At 66.3% G+C, this 14047-nt stretch overlaps 1 protein-coding gene across 13 annotated transcripts in view; it reads left to right on the top strand.

Moving 5' to 3' along the window:
- MAPK8IP3 (mitogen-activated protein kinase 8 interacting protein 3) overlaps positions 1 to 14029 on the top strand; it is a 41738-nt gene extending 27709 nt beyond the window's left edge. For 9 of the 13 annotated variants that reach the window (XM_043455246.1, XM_043455245.1, XM_043455244.1 and 6 more), the window contains 24 exons: positions 1863 to 1874; positions 2667 to 2684; positions 3818 to 3875; positions 4146 to 4298; positions 4965 to 5046; positions 6071 to 6201; positions 6632 to 6688; positions 6778 to 6948; positions 7518 to 7644; positions 8269 to 8364; positions 8474 to 8632; positions 9102 to 9267; positions 9500 to 9682; positions 9924 to 10113; positions 10212 to 10328; positions 10400 to 10480; positions 10568 to 10635; positions 10748 to 10896; positions 11236 to 11407; positions 11481 to 11594; positions 11726 to 11764; positions 11947 to 12126; positions 12237 to 12386; positions 12460 to 14029. In XM_043455246.1, the coding sequence (XP_043311181.1) occupies positions 1863 to 1874; positions 2667 to 2684; positions 3818 to 3875; positions 4146 to 4298; positions 4965 to 5046; positions 6071 to 6201; positions 6632 to 6688; positions 6778 to 6948; positions 7518 to 7644; positions 8269 to 8364; positions 8474 to 8632; positions 9102 to 9267; positions 9500 to 9682; positions 9924 to 10113; positions 10212 to 10328; positions 10400 to 10480; positions 10568 to 10635; positions 10748 to 10896; positions 11236 to 11407; positions 11481 to 11594; positions 11726 to 11764; positions 11947 to 12126; positions 12237 to 12386; positions 12460 to 12581 (2795 nt within the window). In that variant the 3' untranslated portion in view covers positions 12582 to 14029. The remainder of the gene's footprint in view (positions 1 to 1862; positions 1875 to 2666; positions 2685 to 3817; positions 3876 to 4145; positions 4299 to 4964; positions 5047 to 6070; positions 6202 to 6631; positions 6689 to 6777; positions 6949 to 7517; positions 7645 to 8268; positions 8365 to 8473; positions 8633 to 9101; positions 9268 to 9499; positions 9683 to 9923; positions 10114 to 10211; positions 10329 to 10399; positions 10481 to 10567; positions 10636 to 10747; positions 10897 to 11235; positions 11408 to 11480; positions 11595 to 11725; positions 11765 to 11946; positions 12127 to 12236; positions 12387 to 12459) is intronic. The other 4 variants (XM_043455236.1, XM_043455241.1, XM_043455240.1 and 1 more) reach the window with 3 other exon arrangements.
- The last annotated feature ends 18 nt before the right edge of the window (positions 14030 to 14047 follow it).

Raw genomic sequence — 14047 nt, 5'->3', positions numbered from 1 at the left:
AGTGCCTGACCTGATCTTCCCACGGGAGGTCCTAACCAGCACCTCCGATGAGTCTGCTCTGAGGGGCTGCAGGGAGAGCCGTCTTCTCAGCTGGGGTGGGACCCTGAGTCCCAGCACTTTGTCGGGCGGAAGGCCTCTCGGCGGGCACCACTCAGCTCTGCTGGAATGAGACCCTGCTCCTGGGGGCGACGGGCCTTTGGGGGCCTTTCTGGAGGCTTCAGTGCGAGGGGCACAGGCAGGGAAGGCAGCCCTGAGGAGCTGAGGAGGGTGGAGAGCTCTCGGGACACGTGGACGGAGCCCCAGAGCGCGGGCTGGCCCTGTGTCCGGGGATGAGGTGGACGGGTGAGCTGGGGCTCTGCTCTTATGCCCAGAGTCCGGCTCAGCTGGAGGACGTGTCAGTGACGGGAAGCCCGGTCCCCATCACGGATGCCAGAAGGTGCCCGATTGTGGCTGACTCAGCATATGTACCAGACTCGTTGAATAGCCACTTGGAAAAAATGAAGTCTAATCTAACCTCACACCGTGCACGCAACTAATTTCTAGGTGGATAAAGATCGAAACGTAAAAATACAAGGATAATAGAACTGGAAGAGGGTATCAGAGAGTATTTTCATAATCTGCGCCTCTCTTCATGGCCAAAGCCTATATACATATGGTCTCAATCATTAACATTAAAAGACGTGACATACAGCAGGAAATGAGTAGAGGATAAAGTAGGACATTCACAGGACCCACAAACCTGAAAAGCTGCTCAACTTCAGGAGTAACACAGAAACGGACCATGAGAGTGTAGCGATAACTCTCTCCTCAAACGATTGATGAAAATGAAGCGGGTACTGTCCGTGCTGCTGGTGGGAGGTGACGGGTGATGTGGAGGCCGGCGGGGCCTGCAGGAACGAGACCACTGTTCCTCCGATAGGGCCAAGTGTGCCCCCAGGAGCCCGTGCGCGTGCCATGGTGCCTGCACAGACCCGGCTCGAAACGCCTATCAGAGGAGCCGCGGCAAACAGTGGGGCATCTCCACGGGGATGCTTTCAAGGTGATGGTTGGAGCACGTTGCCCAGGACCATGGGGAGTGCGGTCGAGATTTTGTTTTTTAAAAAGTGATGTCTTTGTAGAAAGAGGTCTGAGAAGGAGAACACCAGGTTCTGGAGGCAGCGATGACAGCGCCTCCAGCAGATTCCATCACTTGTCCCTTCCGTCAAGTGTACTTCCGTCAACTATACCATTTCTTTCTGTGTGAAGTGAGCCAAACGGAAGAGTATCATTTCATCAGGTCTTCAGCTGGGTAGTGGGGAGCAGTTTGGCACAAAGAAGGGCCACCCCATCCCATCCTGACTCAGCGATTTCCTCCTGGCGAAGGAGAGGGCCCGGGTCTTTTGGCTGTCCTTGACCCGAGGTCTTGCCCTTCGCCTAGACCTGGGCTGGCCAGGCCCCCCACCCCCAAGGCCAGGTCCGTGTCAGCAGCTCACCCACTCTGGGGGCGCTTGTGAGGCTGGACGCCCAGCACCCACCACACCCCCCCACCCAGGCTGGCCTCACGTGGGGTGGGGGGGGGGAGGTGGCCCTCCTAATGGCGGGGGGGGGGCAGAGAGGGCCATGCCTGCCCCAGGCCCGGGGACTGAGAGCCGTGCTGTCCCGGCCTCCCCTTTCCCATGGGGGCCCTGCCTTGGGTGGCAGTTGGCGCCCATGGGCCTGGGGACATCCGCTTGTACTCTTTCGGGCTCTTCAACACAGAAATGGCTGGTCATTGCTGCTCTTTCTTTAACAAGAGTCTCTTGATTCTGCTGGTTTCAGTCACCAATTGACCTTTGTCGCTTCCTCCCCCCGGTCTCTCCATGCCTCGCTGGACGTGGCTGCAGGGGAGTTCTCAGGTGTGTATCTCTGCTGTCTGCCTGCGGCCCCTCTTCCCCGCGGTGGTGTCCCGGTGGAGGGGTGGCACCCTGGGACACCCCAGCTGCAGCCCGTCCCCACCTGACCCCGGCCCCAGCCACCAAGGCACATGTGCTTCTGCTACCAGCCCACTGCTGCTCCGAAGCTTGTTTTGGTTTGCTCCACTGGCCCGCAGACTGGGACCTCGACAAGTGAGGGGGAGCTGCCGTGCCCTGGACCCGGCCTCTCCTCCAAGGCCGTCTCTTCAGCTTCTGCAGGGCCGATGGTTAACTGGACACCGCATGCAGGCCCCATTCTGGGGTGCCTCCCCTCTGTTGGGTGCACCCTGGAAGTCAGGGGTCCTCTGCCCAGGGCACGTGAGCCACGGCCATGCCTGACTGCTCTCAGCAGAGGCTCTGGGGCCCTGACCACCCACAGATGGTCATCCCCCACACACCCACTCAAAGGCACCGGGGCCTGGGCACAGCTCCCCCTCATTTGCAGAGACCCCGTCCTTAACCCCCACCCCCTCCAAGGAGTTTACTGTCAGATGTCTGCTGTGTTGCCCTGAGCCTCCCCTCACCCCTTGGCGCTCTTGGCCTGGCGGGCCTCTGTGTTGCCCAAGGGTGACCTTTCTGCCCCGCCATCCTGCTCCTGCATGCACCCCTAACCCGACGAGCAGTAGCCCTGACTCCCCCCGCCTGCTCATCACACGGGCTTAACGCGCTTCTCTTCTCTCCCTCTCCTCCCGCCCTGGTCGCCCGTCTCCCGTGGGACTGGGACGGCGCTCATAGTGCGCGATGATTTTTTTGGTAAGGCCGAGGTCCCGGTTCAGTACGCGTTTCCCCACTTCTGGCTTCCTCTGCCTCCCCGACACCCCCTCACGCTTCCCAAGCCATTTGCTTTGTTGAGCCTGATGAGGGGCGCGTGGGGGCAGCAGGGCTGTGGCTTCTGGGCAGGGGTGTGGGGCCCTCAGCAGGTGTGGAGAGTGGGCACCTGACCCCCTAGGAGCAGGTCCTCAGTGGATTGGGGGGCCTCAGCATCTCTGAGCCCGTTAGTTCAGAAGGCCTGTGCCCGGGGCCAGCTGTGTCCCACCTGAAGGGCAGGCAGGCCCCACTGGGGACGGGGAGTTGGGAATGGACACAGCAGGGGACCCAGGCTGGGCACCCTGTGTGGGGTCACCTCGTGCCACAGCCGCGTTAGGCTGTGGGCGAGGCTGCGCTGGAGGCTGTCCTAAAGGATGAGCCATGCTCTAGGGCTTTGTGGCCTCCTGGGCCCCCACCAGACACCCGCCCCGGGAGTGCTGCCCTCCTCACTCCTGCCTCTGCCCCCTGCAGGTCCCACCCTCGGGCCAGGTCCCCCAGGTCTGCTCCCAGCCCGCTGAGGCCATGGGCCATCCCGCCCCTGGGCCCGGGGCCCTGTCCCATCACAACGTCAGCCTCTGTGCTGCTGGGGGAGGGTGGTGATGCTGGGAGGGGTGGGCAGAGATGGAGGAGGGTGTGCAGAGGCCCCCGGGGTGCCGTCCAGGCCCTGCTGATGTACAGACTTCCTGTCAGTAGACAGCCGCAATTCCCATCACTGAGCTCCAGAAGTCAGCCCAGGGCTGCGGTGTCCACCAGGACCTGGGGACCTGCCCAGTGCCCCGCAGAGGCCAGGCTGAGGCTCCACGGGCTCACACGCAGCAGGTCCTTCCCCGACTGTGTTGCTTGGTGGAAAGCCTGTGCTGTGACCAGCAGAGGCCTCTACCGGGGTGGCCCAGCCTGGTGTCTTCCTGCAGTTCGGGCCTCTGGCCCTTGGCCCCTCGCGTCGGCCCCGGGGGGTAGGGTCCTTCTAGCATGGGCTGCGCCCCCTCCCCCAGGGGGACGTTTGTTACTCTGAGGCAGGGATGGGCATCAGGGTCTGGCTTCACCAGGCACATGTGACAACTCCGTGCCCTTTGTTTCAGGAATGGGCAAGGAAGTGGGGAATCTGCTGCTGGAGAACTCACAGCTTCTAGAAACCAAGTAAGAATGCCCTCCCTCCACAGGCCAGGGGCTCCTGTAACCCAGCCTGCAGCGTGGCCTGCAGGGAAAACCTGGACTGAAACCCACTGGACTGAGCCCACCCTCCTGGGGAGAGGGGGGTGGGGGTCACAGCCTCTCACCCCCACCTGTCACCGCTCATTCACTTTTGGGACCAGGGTATGTGTGCTCAGATCACCAGGGTGGGCAGCCTCCTCTGAGAGCCCATCCCTCAATGCACACAGCAGCTCGCCTTTCTCTGCCTTTTCAAAGAAACGCTCTGAACGTGGTGAAAAACGACCTCATCGCCAAGGTGGACCAGCTGTCGGGGGAGCAGGAGGCGCTGAAGGGGGACTTGGAGGCCGCCAGGCAGGCCAAGCTCAGACTGGAGAACCGCATCAAAGACCTGGAGGAGGAGCTGAGGAGGTGGGCGTGGCCCGCGGGGCGGGGCTCCCGTTGAGGGCGGGGTCCGGCCCCGCCCAGGGCGCGCCTTCCTCTCTCCCGCTGGAGTCCTGCAAGAGGGACTGCGCTCCGTCGTGGGTGTCCCTCATCCAGCGGCTGAGCCGGCCCTTCCCGCCTCCCTCACGTGCAGCCGTTCACTCAGAAGGACGGGAGAGGGGAAAGGGCCTCTAGCCGCTGTGGGTCCCGGCGCTGCCCCCTGCCCTCGCCCTCAGTCAGCCCAGGAATGGCTGGGGGACCCCCTCAGCCCTCTGCACCTCCCTGTGGCCTTTTCCTCCATCATCACCCCGCTCTCCCTACCGGGTGCCTCTGGCTGCAGACAGGAAATGGAGGTGTGAGGGGCGGGCCCGAGGCAGGGGGCGCCTGTGCCGGGTCTGTGGGGCCCAGGGCCAGGTCTCCCCCAGTCAACACTGCCTTCCCACCAGCGCTTGGCCAGCTGCCTGGAGGTCCTGTTCCTTGGCTGGGCTTCGGGGAGCACATGGGCAGGGGCGTGGGGAGCCCAGGGCGCCGGCAGGAATGCTCAGGGCCTAGAGCTTGAGGGGAGAGCCCTGCGAGCAGCTGAGAGGTGGGACACAGCCCCGAGCGGTGCCCGGGGGGCCTCACTCCCGCCCCGCTTCCATCCTCATGCCACAGAGTGAAGTCGGAGGCCATCACTGCCCACCGTGAGCCCAAAGAAGAGGTGGAGGATGTAAGCAGCTGTCTCTGTACAGAATTGGTATATTCCACTATTAACGTGTGGGGCGGGGTGGGGTCGGGGGCGCGGCGGGGCGTGTTGGGGAGGTCAGCGGGATGCCCTAGTTCTGGTCTCTGGACCCTCTTCATGCTTCCTGTGTGAAGCCTGCACCCAGCAGCAGCACCCCACCCCCGGACTCTATGAGGTCAGAACCAGCCCCCCTCTCTGTGGGATGCCCCCTCACCCAGGTCCTAGTAGCTGTGGGCTGCCCGCAGTTACAGGCGGGCTCTCCCTGCTCACCCGGCCCAGCGACCTGGCTGCCCTCCTTACACAGAGGGCGGTCCTGGGCCTCTAACCCAGGGTGACGTTTGGATGCTAACCTCACACTCATCAGCTGTTACTCTGGGGTCGTTTGACACACCTATTGGGAGACCAGTCCCACAGCCAGCACCTGGGAAACTAGCTGCTTACCGGCCCACCCTATGCAGCCCCCACCTCCAGATACTCTAGGAGGGGACAGAGCCACAGGTGTCCTGGGCAGCTGCCGCTCCCCAAGGCCCACCCACCTGGTGAGGGAGGCGCCCAATCGGTGCCTTTGCCTTGTATGGAGCCTGAGGCTGCAAGCACACCTGTGAACTCCGAGTGCTGGTAGTGGGGGCACTCAGGGAGGGCAACCCCAGGTAGGGCTGCATGAGGACACGGGTCTGCCAGGGACGGCAGCTCCACTGGTACCTCAAGCAATGAGTTCTGACATAGTGACCCAGCTCCTGCTCACCAGACCTCCCCCAGATCCTCTCTTAAACTGCTATGCCCATGGGCCGGTCCCACCTGTTAGCCTTGGGGGTGTTTGGGGTCGCCAGCAGCTTCCAGGAAAACACACCATGTAGTGGCCCTGGAGTGTGCCACGTGGCCTTCCAGGAAGAAGGGGACCCTTCCTGGATGGGTGGTGCTGTCCCGTGCCCAGCCCTCCCCACTGCGTTGCCTGGGCCCATGGGGACACCACCCTGGGGTGCGCCCATTCCCGGAGGCAGTTGCTTACGGCTGAGCAGCGGCACTCTCCCCACAGGACAAGATCCCCATGGCGCAGCGCCGCCGCTTCACGCGGGTGGAGATGGCCCGCGTGCTCATGGAGCGCAACCAGTACAAGGAGCGGCTGATGGAGCTGCAGGAGGCCGTGCGGTGGACTGAGATGATCAGGTGGGCCTCCAGGCTCCTGCGGCCAGGGGCGGGGATCACTCTCAGAGGTCCTGGGGAGGGAACTGAGGCTGACCTCCCCCTCCCTCTCTCTTCCCGAAGGATTGAGGTTGCCAGGTCCTCCCTGGTGGGTCTGCAGGGACCGGCAGAGCGGGCCTCTGGTGCAGCCCTGGTCTGGCCAGGGGATGCACCCTCTGGGCTAGAAAGAGGCTGGGGCACATTGGGGCCAGTGCAGCAGGGTCCCTCTAGGAAGTGATGGGTGACACCCAGGAGCCCCTCTCGTCTGATGCTCCCATGCCTGTGTCCAGGGGGAGGGTCTGAAGCAAGGGAGGCAGGAGGGCCCAGTGATGGTGTGGGGGCTGGCTGGACTGGGCAGGGCAGAGTCAGGCTGGGCCAGGCTGAGCAGGGCCTCTCCCCTACCCCTTCCCTGCAGAGCATCCCGCGAGCACCCATCTGTCCAGGAGAAGAAGAAGTCCACCATCTGGCAGTTGTGAGTTGGGGGCTATGGGCGGGTGTGGGCAGTGGCCGCTGGGGAGGCCACCCCTCGGGTCTGCCCTCACTCCTGTGCCTCGCCGACAGCTTCAGCCGCCTCTTCAGCTCCTCGTCCAGCCCGCCTCCAGCCAAGCGGTCGTACCCCTCTGTGAACATCCATTACAAGTCGCCCACCACAGCCGGCTTCAGCCAGCGCCGCAACCACGGCATGTGCCAGAGCTCGGCGGGCAGCCGGCCCCTGGAGTTCTTCCCAGATGAGTGAGTCTCCCAGGCCCTCCCCTGTGGCCCCCACCGTGCTGCTCTTGGGTCCCACCAAGGTGCACACCCATGGGAGCACTGGGCATCCCTGGCCGAGGCCGTGCTGCCCCCACTCCCTCCGCGTGGCCCCAGGGGCTGGACCTTGCTCCTCTGGTGACCCCCACCAGGCAGCCAGCAGCGACCCTAGGCCCCACCAGGCACTCCTGCACCCTCTGCTCCACAGAGATTCTCGGAGTTGACAGGAACTTTTCCTGCAGCTTTAAGCTTCTTCCTGGGGAATGAGTTTGTGTTTGGAATTCTGTGCTGTCCTTAGTTTTGAAGCTAAGAATCTGGGTCCAGGGCCGAATGGGTAATTATGCGCAAGGTCAGAAGCCTGTGGGGGTTTCCCCAGAAGGGAAGGGGAAGGAGGGGTGACGGCGACAGGGGCACCTGGGCCGGGGCAGCTGCTGGAGTGGCCTCCGAGCCGTCAGATGCCCGCCCGGCGAAGGCGGTGCAGGTCCAGGAGGGGAAGCCCCGGGGCACGGGCGCCCTCCCGCAAACCCAGTGACCCACCCGCCCTTCCCCGCCAGCGACTGCACGTCGTCCGCGCGGCGGGAGCAGAAGCGCGAGCAGTACCGCCAGGTGCGCGAGCACGTGCGCAACGACGACGGGCGGCTGCAGGCCTGCGGCTGGAGTCTGCCGGCCAAGTACAAGCAGGTGCTGGGGCGGGGCGGGGCCCCAAGTACAGGCTGGGGCGGGGTAGGGGCGGGGTAGGGGCGGGGCCCCAAGTACAAGCAGGTGCTGGGCGGGGCGGGGTCGGGGCGGGGTCGGGGCGGGGTAGGGGCGGGGCCCCAAGTACAAGCAGGTGCTGGGGCGGGGCGGGGTCGGGGCGGGGTAGGGGCGGGGCCCCAAGTACAAGCAGGTGCTGGAGCGGGGCGGGGCCCCAAGTACAAGCTGGGGCGGGGTAGGGGCGGGGTAGGGGCGGGGTAGGGGCGGGGTAGGGGCGGGGCCCCAAGTACAAGCAGGTGCTGGGCGGGGCGGGGTCGGGGCGGGGTCGGGGCGGGGTAGGGGCGGGGCCCCAAGTACAAGCAGGTGCTGGAGCGGGGCCCCAAGTACAAGCAGGTGCTGGGGCGGGGCGTGGGCGGGGCCCCAAGTACAAACAGGTGCTGGGCGTGGCGGGGCGTGGGCGTGGCGGGATCCCAAGTACAAGCTGGGGCGGGGCGTGGGAAGGGCGGGGCGGTCCCAAGTGCGCGCCCGCAGGACCGGGCAGCGGACGGCAGCCGCAAGCCGGTGAGCCGGCCGGGCCTGGCGCCCACAGCGCGCGCTGCCCTGTTTCTGCAGCTGAGTCCCAACGGGGGCCAGGAGGACACCCGCATGAAGAATGTGCCGGTACCCGTGTACTGCCGCCCGCTGGTGGAGAAGGACCCGACCATGAAGGTGAGGCCCCGGAGCGCGCCAGGCGGCAGAGGTCCCCAGAAGCTATGTCCAGGAGGGCAGGGAAGCGGGGGGAGGCCGGCTCCCGGACCTCACGGCCGCCTTCCCCCAGCTGTGGTGTGCCGCGGGCGTCAACCTGAGCGGCTGGAAGCTTAGTGAGGACGGCCCTGGGAATGGAGTCAAGCCCGCGCCGGGCCGCGACCCTCTGACCTGCGACCGGGAAGTAGAAGGAGAGACCAAAAGCAACCACGCGTCCCCCGAGAAGAAGAAGGTCAGGGTAGCGGGCATCTTGTCGACCAGAGGGCTCTGCCGCGCCCAGTCTGGAGGACAGCTGGGGACAGTGGCCGGAGACCCGGCTCACCTGAGGTCCGCTGCGGGTGGGCGGGGCAGCGAGGAGGGGCAGAGGCTTAGGGCAGCGGGGCTGGAGCAGCGTCTCTGCCTGCTGGGGAGCTGGGCTAGGGGCTGGATGCTGGGGCTTCACTTCACCTCCGCTTGAGATGGGAGTCAGTGCCTTAATGCTGGGAGCTCAGCTTTCCTCTGGGGAGGCGAGGCCCTGAGTGCCTGGACCTAGACACAGAGTACAGTTCTGCCTTCTTGCCGTCCTGGCCACAGGGGAGGGTGTTCAGGTGCCCTGAGGCCACGGGCAAGGCCAGATCCTGAGAGACCGTGGGGTCCCCTCACTGGCCCCCGTTGCTGCCGGAGTAGTGGGCGCCCCAGCCGGTCCCTGTGCTTGGAAACAGGCCAAGGAGCTCCCCGAGGCGGATGCCACCTCCAGCCGCGTGTGGATCCTCACCAGCACGCTGACCACCAGCAAAGTGGTGGTCATCGATGCCAACCAGCCGGGCACCGTCGTGGACCAGTTCACCGTGTGCAATGCCCACGTGCTCTGCATCTCCAGCATCCCCGGTGGGTGCTGGGTCCCCAGAGCGTGCGTCCAGGGGGGAGCTCAGTGGCGGTCACGTCCTGCCCCGTCCTGTTGCTGACACAGGCGGAGACCCCAGTGCAGCGCTTACCTGGGACAAGGAGGTGGGGTGGCATCACAGCGGCCCCTCCCCTCCCAGACACCTGCACTAGGACTGGAGCTGGGGGGTGTCACAGGGGCTCCTCAGAGCGGGGTGACGGCTGTGACTCCCTCCAGCCGCCAGCGACGGCGACTACCCTCCAGGGGAGATCTTCCTGGACAGCGACGTGAACCCCGAGGACTCAGGCACGGACGGGGTGCTGGCGGGCATCACGCTGGTGGGCTGTGCCACGCGCTGCAATGTACCACGCAGCAACTGCTCCTCCCGGGGGGACACCCCGGTGCTGGACAAGGGCCAGGGTGAGTCCTGGGCCCGGGGGACACCCCGGTGCTGGACGAGGGCCAGGGTGAGTCCTGGGCCCGGGGGACACCCCGGTGCTGGACGAGGGCCAGGGTGAGACCTGGGCCCGGGGGACACCCCGGTGCTGGATGAGGGCCAGGGTGAGTCCTGGGCCAGGGGGACACCCCGGTGCTGGACGAGGGCCAGAATGAGTCCCAGGCCAGGCCCGTGGCCGTCTCCTCTCACCCCTCCCTTCTACAGGGGAGGTGTCGGCTGTCGCCAATGGGAAGGTCAACCCAGCTCCATCCACGGAGGAGGCCACAGAGGCCACGGAGGTGCCAGACGCAGGGCCCAGCGAGGCAGAGGCAGCCGCCGTTCGGCCCGGGCCCCTCACAGAGCATGTCTTTACGGACCCAGCCCCCACCCCGCCCCCCAGCGCCCAGCCTGACAGGTGGGCTCTCTCAGGGTGGGGCAGCCAAATGGGGGGGACTGGCGGGGGTGGGGGCTGGGCTTCCGTGGACCTCCCTGGAGCCGCCATCCTCCCCACAGTGAGAACGGGCCGGAGGCCGACGTGAGCGGCGCGCAGCCCGAGCCAGAGCCCAGCGGGGACCCCGCGGGCAGCACCAGCGCTGCGCCCACCATGTGGCTGGGAGCCCAGAACGGCTGGTAGGCGGGGCCCCAGGGGTTGGGGTGGGGAGGGCCCCCGGGCACCCCCGCCCACCGGCCTCCTCCTGCAGGCTCTATGTGCACTCGGCTGTGGCCAACTGGAAGAAGTGTCTGCACTCCATCAAGCTGAAGGACTCGGTGCTGAGCCTGGTGTGCGTGACCCCGCCGGGGGGTGGGCAGGGAGGGCCCAGGGTGGTGGCCTGAGCCCAGCTCACCGCCCACCTGCCCTCCCGTCACAGGCACGTGAAGGGGCGCGTGCTCGTGGCTCTGGCTGACGGGACACTGGCCATCTTCCACCGGGGTGAAGGTGAGACCTGGTTTGGGGATGCGGGGGGCCTGACATCCCCTCGGGGTGCGATCCCCCACGTGAGCAGAGGCAACCCAGCCAGGCCTGAGCAGGGCTTGTGGGTTCTCTGCAGACGGCCAGTGGGACCTGAGCAACTACCACCTGATGGACCTGGGCCACCCGCACCACTCCATCCGCTGCATGGCCGTCGTGCACGACCGCGTCTGGTGCGGCTACAAGAACAAGGTGCACGTCATCCAGCCCAAGACCATGCAGATCGAGGCGAGTGTGGCAGGGCTCCCCACACAGGGGCTTCGTGGGGTTGCGGGAAACGCCCTCAGGGGGGGCGACTGGTTCGTCCGAGGTCATGGGCCAGCAAAGGGCGGCCGGGCTGTGAATGCCTGTCTGCCTGGAGCCTGCCTGCCGTTTCCCCCTGACACAGCAGTCGCAGTCTGCGCGGGCCCCACGCACCTCCCTTGGCACGGCTGTGGGGAGGTCCCAGGGCCCCCAGGAGGAGAGGGCAACGAAGCCCTGAAAGGCGGCCGTGAGCTGCCTCAGAGACATTTGGCTGTGGCAGCTTCAGGGACCCCACCCCGTTGATGGGCTGCCCTGACCCCACAGAAGTCGTTTGATGCCCACCCACGGCGGGAGAGTCAGGTGCGGCAGCTGGCGTGGATCGGCGACGGGGTCTGGGTGTCCATCCGCCTGGACTCCACGCTGCGGCTCTACCATGCCCACACCCACCAGCACCTACAGGACGTGGACATCGAGCCCTACGTCAGCAAGATGCTGGGTGAGGGCGCTGGCCAGCGTGTGGGGGCAGGGGTCCCCCGAGGCTGCCCGCTGACCACCCCCCGCCCCCACAGGCACAGGAAAGCTAGGCTTCTCCTTCGTGCGCATCACAGCCCTGCTTATCGCGGGCAACCGCCTCTGGGTGGGCACCGGCAACGGAGTCGTCATCTCCATCCCCCTGACCGAGAGTGAGTACCCCAGGCGCCTGCGGAGACGGTGGGCGCACGTCAGGGTCCCGGGCGGGGCGCAGTCTGCCCCTCTGTGACCTCTGTGACCACCGGTCTCTCTCCCTTCCTTGCTTCGCCCTCACCCTTTCCAGCCGTGGTCCTGCACCGAGGCCAGCTCCTGGGGCTGAGAGGTGAGTCCAAAGTGCCCGCCTTCTGCTCTCAGGAGGCCCCCATCCTGGACGCCCTGGGGCTGAGATGGCCTTGCCTTTGGCTTGGCTGTGGGCCCCAGGCAGGCCCCACCCCATCCCTCGCCTGCTGGAAGGCTGACCCGCCCAGTGGGCAGGCTTAGCGCCCCCAACCCCTCTCTCTTCAGCCAACAAGACCTCCCCCACGTCGGGAGAGGGGGCCCGCCCCGGCGGCGTCATCCATGTGTATGGCGACGACAGCAGCGACCGGGCAGCCAGCAGCTTCATCCCCTACTGCTCCATGGCGCAGGCACAGCTCTGCTTCCATGGCCACCGGGATGCCGTCAAGTTCTTCGTCTCGGTGCCAGGTGAGCTCCCAGCACCCCCCACCCCACCCCACCCCAGGGCTGTAGCATGGCCCCGGCAGGAGACCGCGTGGGGCCCCCGACGCCCCGCTGAGGCCCTGTGCCGTTGGCAGGGAACGTGCTGGCCACCCTGAACGGCAGCGTGCTCGACAGCCCATCCGAGGGCCCCGGGCCCGCCGCTCCCGCCGCAGATGCCGAGGCCCAGAAGCTGAAGAATGTGCTGGTGCTGAGCGGCGGGGAGGGCTACATCGACTTCCGCATTGGTGAGTGCGCGCCGTGGGGCGGGGCCGGGGTGTCCGGGCGGGTGGTCTCTTCACGCAGCTGTGCTCTCCCCAGGCGACGGCGAGGACGACGAGCCGGAGGAGGGCGTGGGGGATGTCAGCCAGGTGAAGCCGGTGCTGTCCAAGGCCGAGCGCAGCCACATCATCGTGTGGCAGGTGTCCTACACCCCCGAGTGAGCTTTGGCCCTCCACCCTGCCCGCCTGATGCCGCCCGCACCTGTACATACACCCCGCCCACCTGCCCACCACCGCCCTGGGGCGGCCAGGCGCCCGTCCACCCCACTTCTGACCTCTCAACCTGCAGCTTTCACCTGAGGCCCGGGGCCTCCCCCCCGCGAGCTGGCAGAGCAGCTGGTCTGGCTGGGGGTGGGGCGGGGAGCGGGCAGCGTTCTGACCAGGGAGGCGCAGAGCCTCTTGGAACACCGGCTTCCCAGCAGCTCCTGGCCGGCACCCGGCCCTAAGTCCTCCAGGCCCAGGGCACTGCAGGGCCAGAGCGAGGCAGAACCCCAGGGGGGATCAGGCCAGGGCACACCCCTACAGGCAGCCCTGGCTCCACCCTCGGCCCTCCACTCCCATCACTCTCTCCCAGGGTCCCCCCGGGGAGCAAGCAGGGACTCAACCCTGCTGAGTCTTCCTACCCTCGGTCCACTTGCCTTTGACTGCTGTCCACGAGAGCGGGGCTCCAACCCTCAGGGAGCTGGCCCAGCCGCTCACCTTCCCTGGGCTCCCCCCACCCCAACCCCTGCCACCCCGGGAACCGGCATGAAAGCACGTAACCAAGCTCCCTGGGGCAGCTGCTCGAGAAGACAGACAGATAGACGCCCTCATCCAGCTCGAGCCCTGTGATCATCCCGTGTGCTAGGCCCTCACTGACCCGTGTCTTCCCCTCACCACTGGCTCAACCTGGGCGAAGACCCACCTTGTAGGAGCAGGCCCCTTGAGTCCCACCCCTCTCGGAAGCCCCTAGGGTGGAATTTCTCAGGCTGCCAGGGCAGGCCCAGGCCTCAGGAAGAAGTGGGGGGTGGGGGGGGCCTGGCCTCTCCTGGGGTCAGTCCTTGGATGTAGGCTCAGCCTCAGGGTGATGGGAAGGAGTGCTCCAGGGCCTGCCTCCGGTGCAGTCTCTGAGGAGCCCGCTCCTAAGACACGATACTAAGTGCCTGGGGCCAGTGGCGCGGCCTGCTCCCGTGAGGGCCCTGATGACAGGCGGACTCTGCTCAGCAGAGGCCAAGGGCCAAGGAGAGGAGCTGCTAGGCGTCCGTGCCTGCTGCTCCGAGGGGCATTGCCTTGGACTGCTACCCCCCCTGCCCAGGCCTCACTTCTGTTCCTCCAGGCACTGGGCAGGGTCGCCCAGGCCCTGCTGCCCACCCCCTCCCACAGAGAAGCACAGACCCTGGGCAGCTGCCCCTGAGCCCAGCCGGTACCACTGCAGGCTTCCCCCACGCCCTGCCACTCTCCACTGTGACGTCCGTCAAGTCCCTCTCTGTCCTCAGGGGGCCTGAAGCGACCTGGGGGTGAGCCGGGTGGGTGCAGCCAGGGGAAGGGGCTGGGACGATTCTCCTCAGGCTTTGGCCCTGCAAGTGACCCTACGTATCTGCTCTGTATGTAATAAATGTCTTAACACCATACTTCTGTGTCCCTGGGCC

The sequence above is a fragment of the Cervus canadensis genome, chromosome 32 (assembly GCF_019320065.1).
Source record: "Cervus canadensis isolate Bull #8, Minnesota chromosome 32, ASM1932006v1, whole genome shotgun sequence".
Classification (NCBI taxonomy): Eukaryota; Metazoa; Chordata; class Mammalia; order Artiodactyla; family Cervidae; genus Cervus; species Cervus canadensis.
Note: the sequence above shows the minus strand (reverse complement) of the source record. Positions and strands in the feature narration are given on the sequence as shown.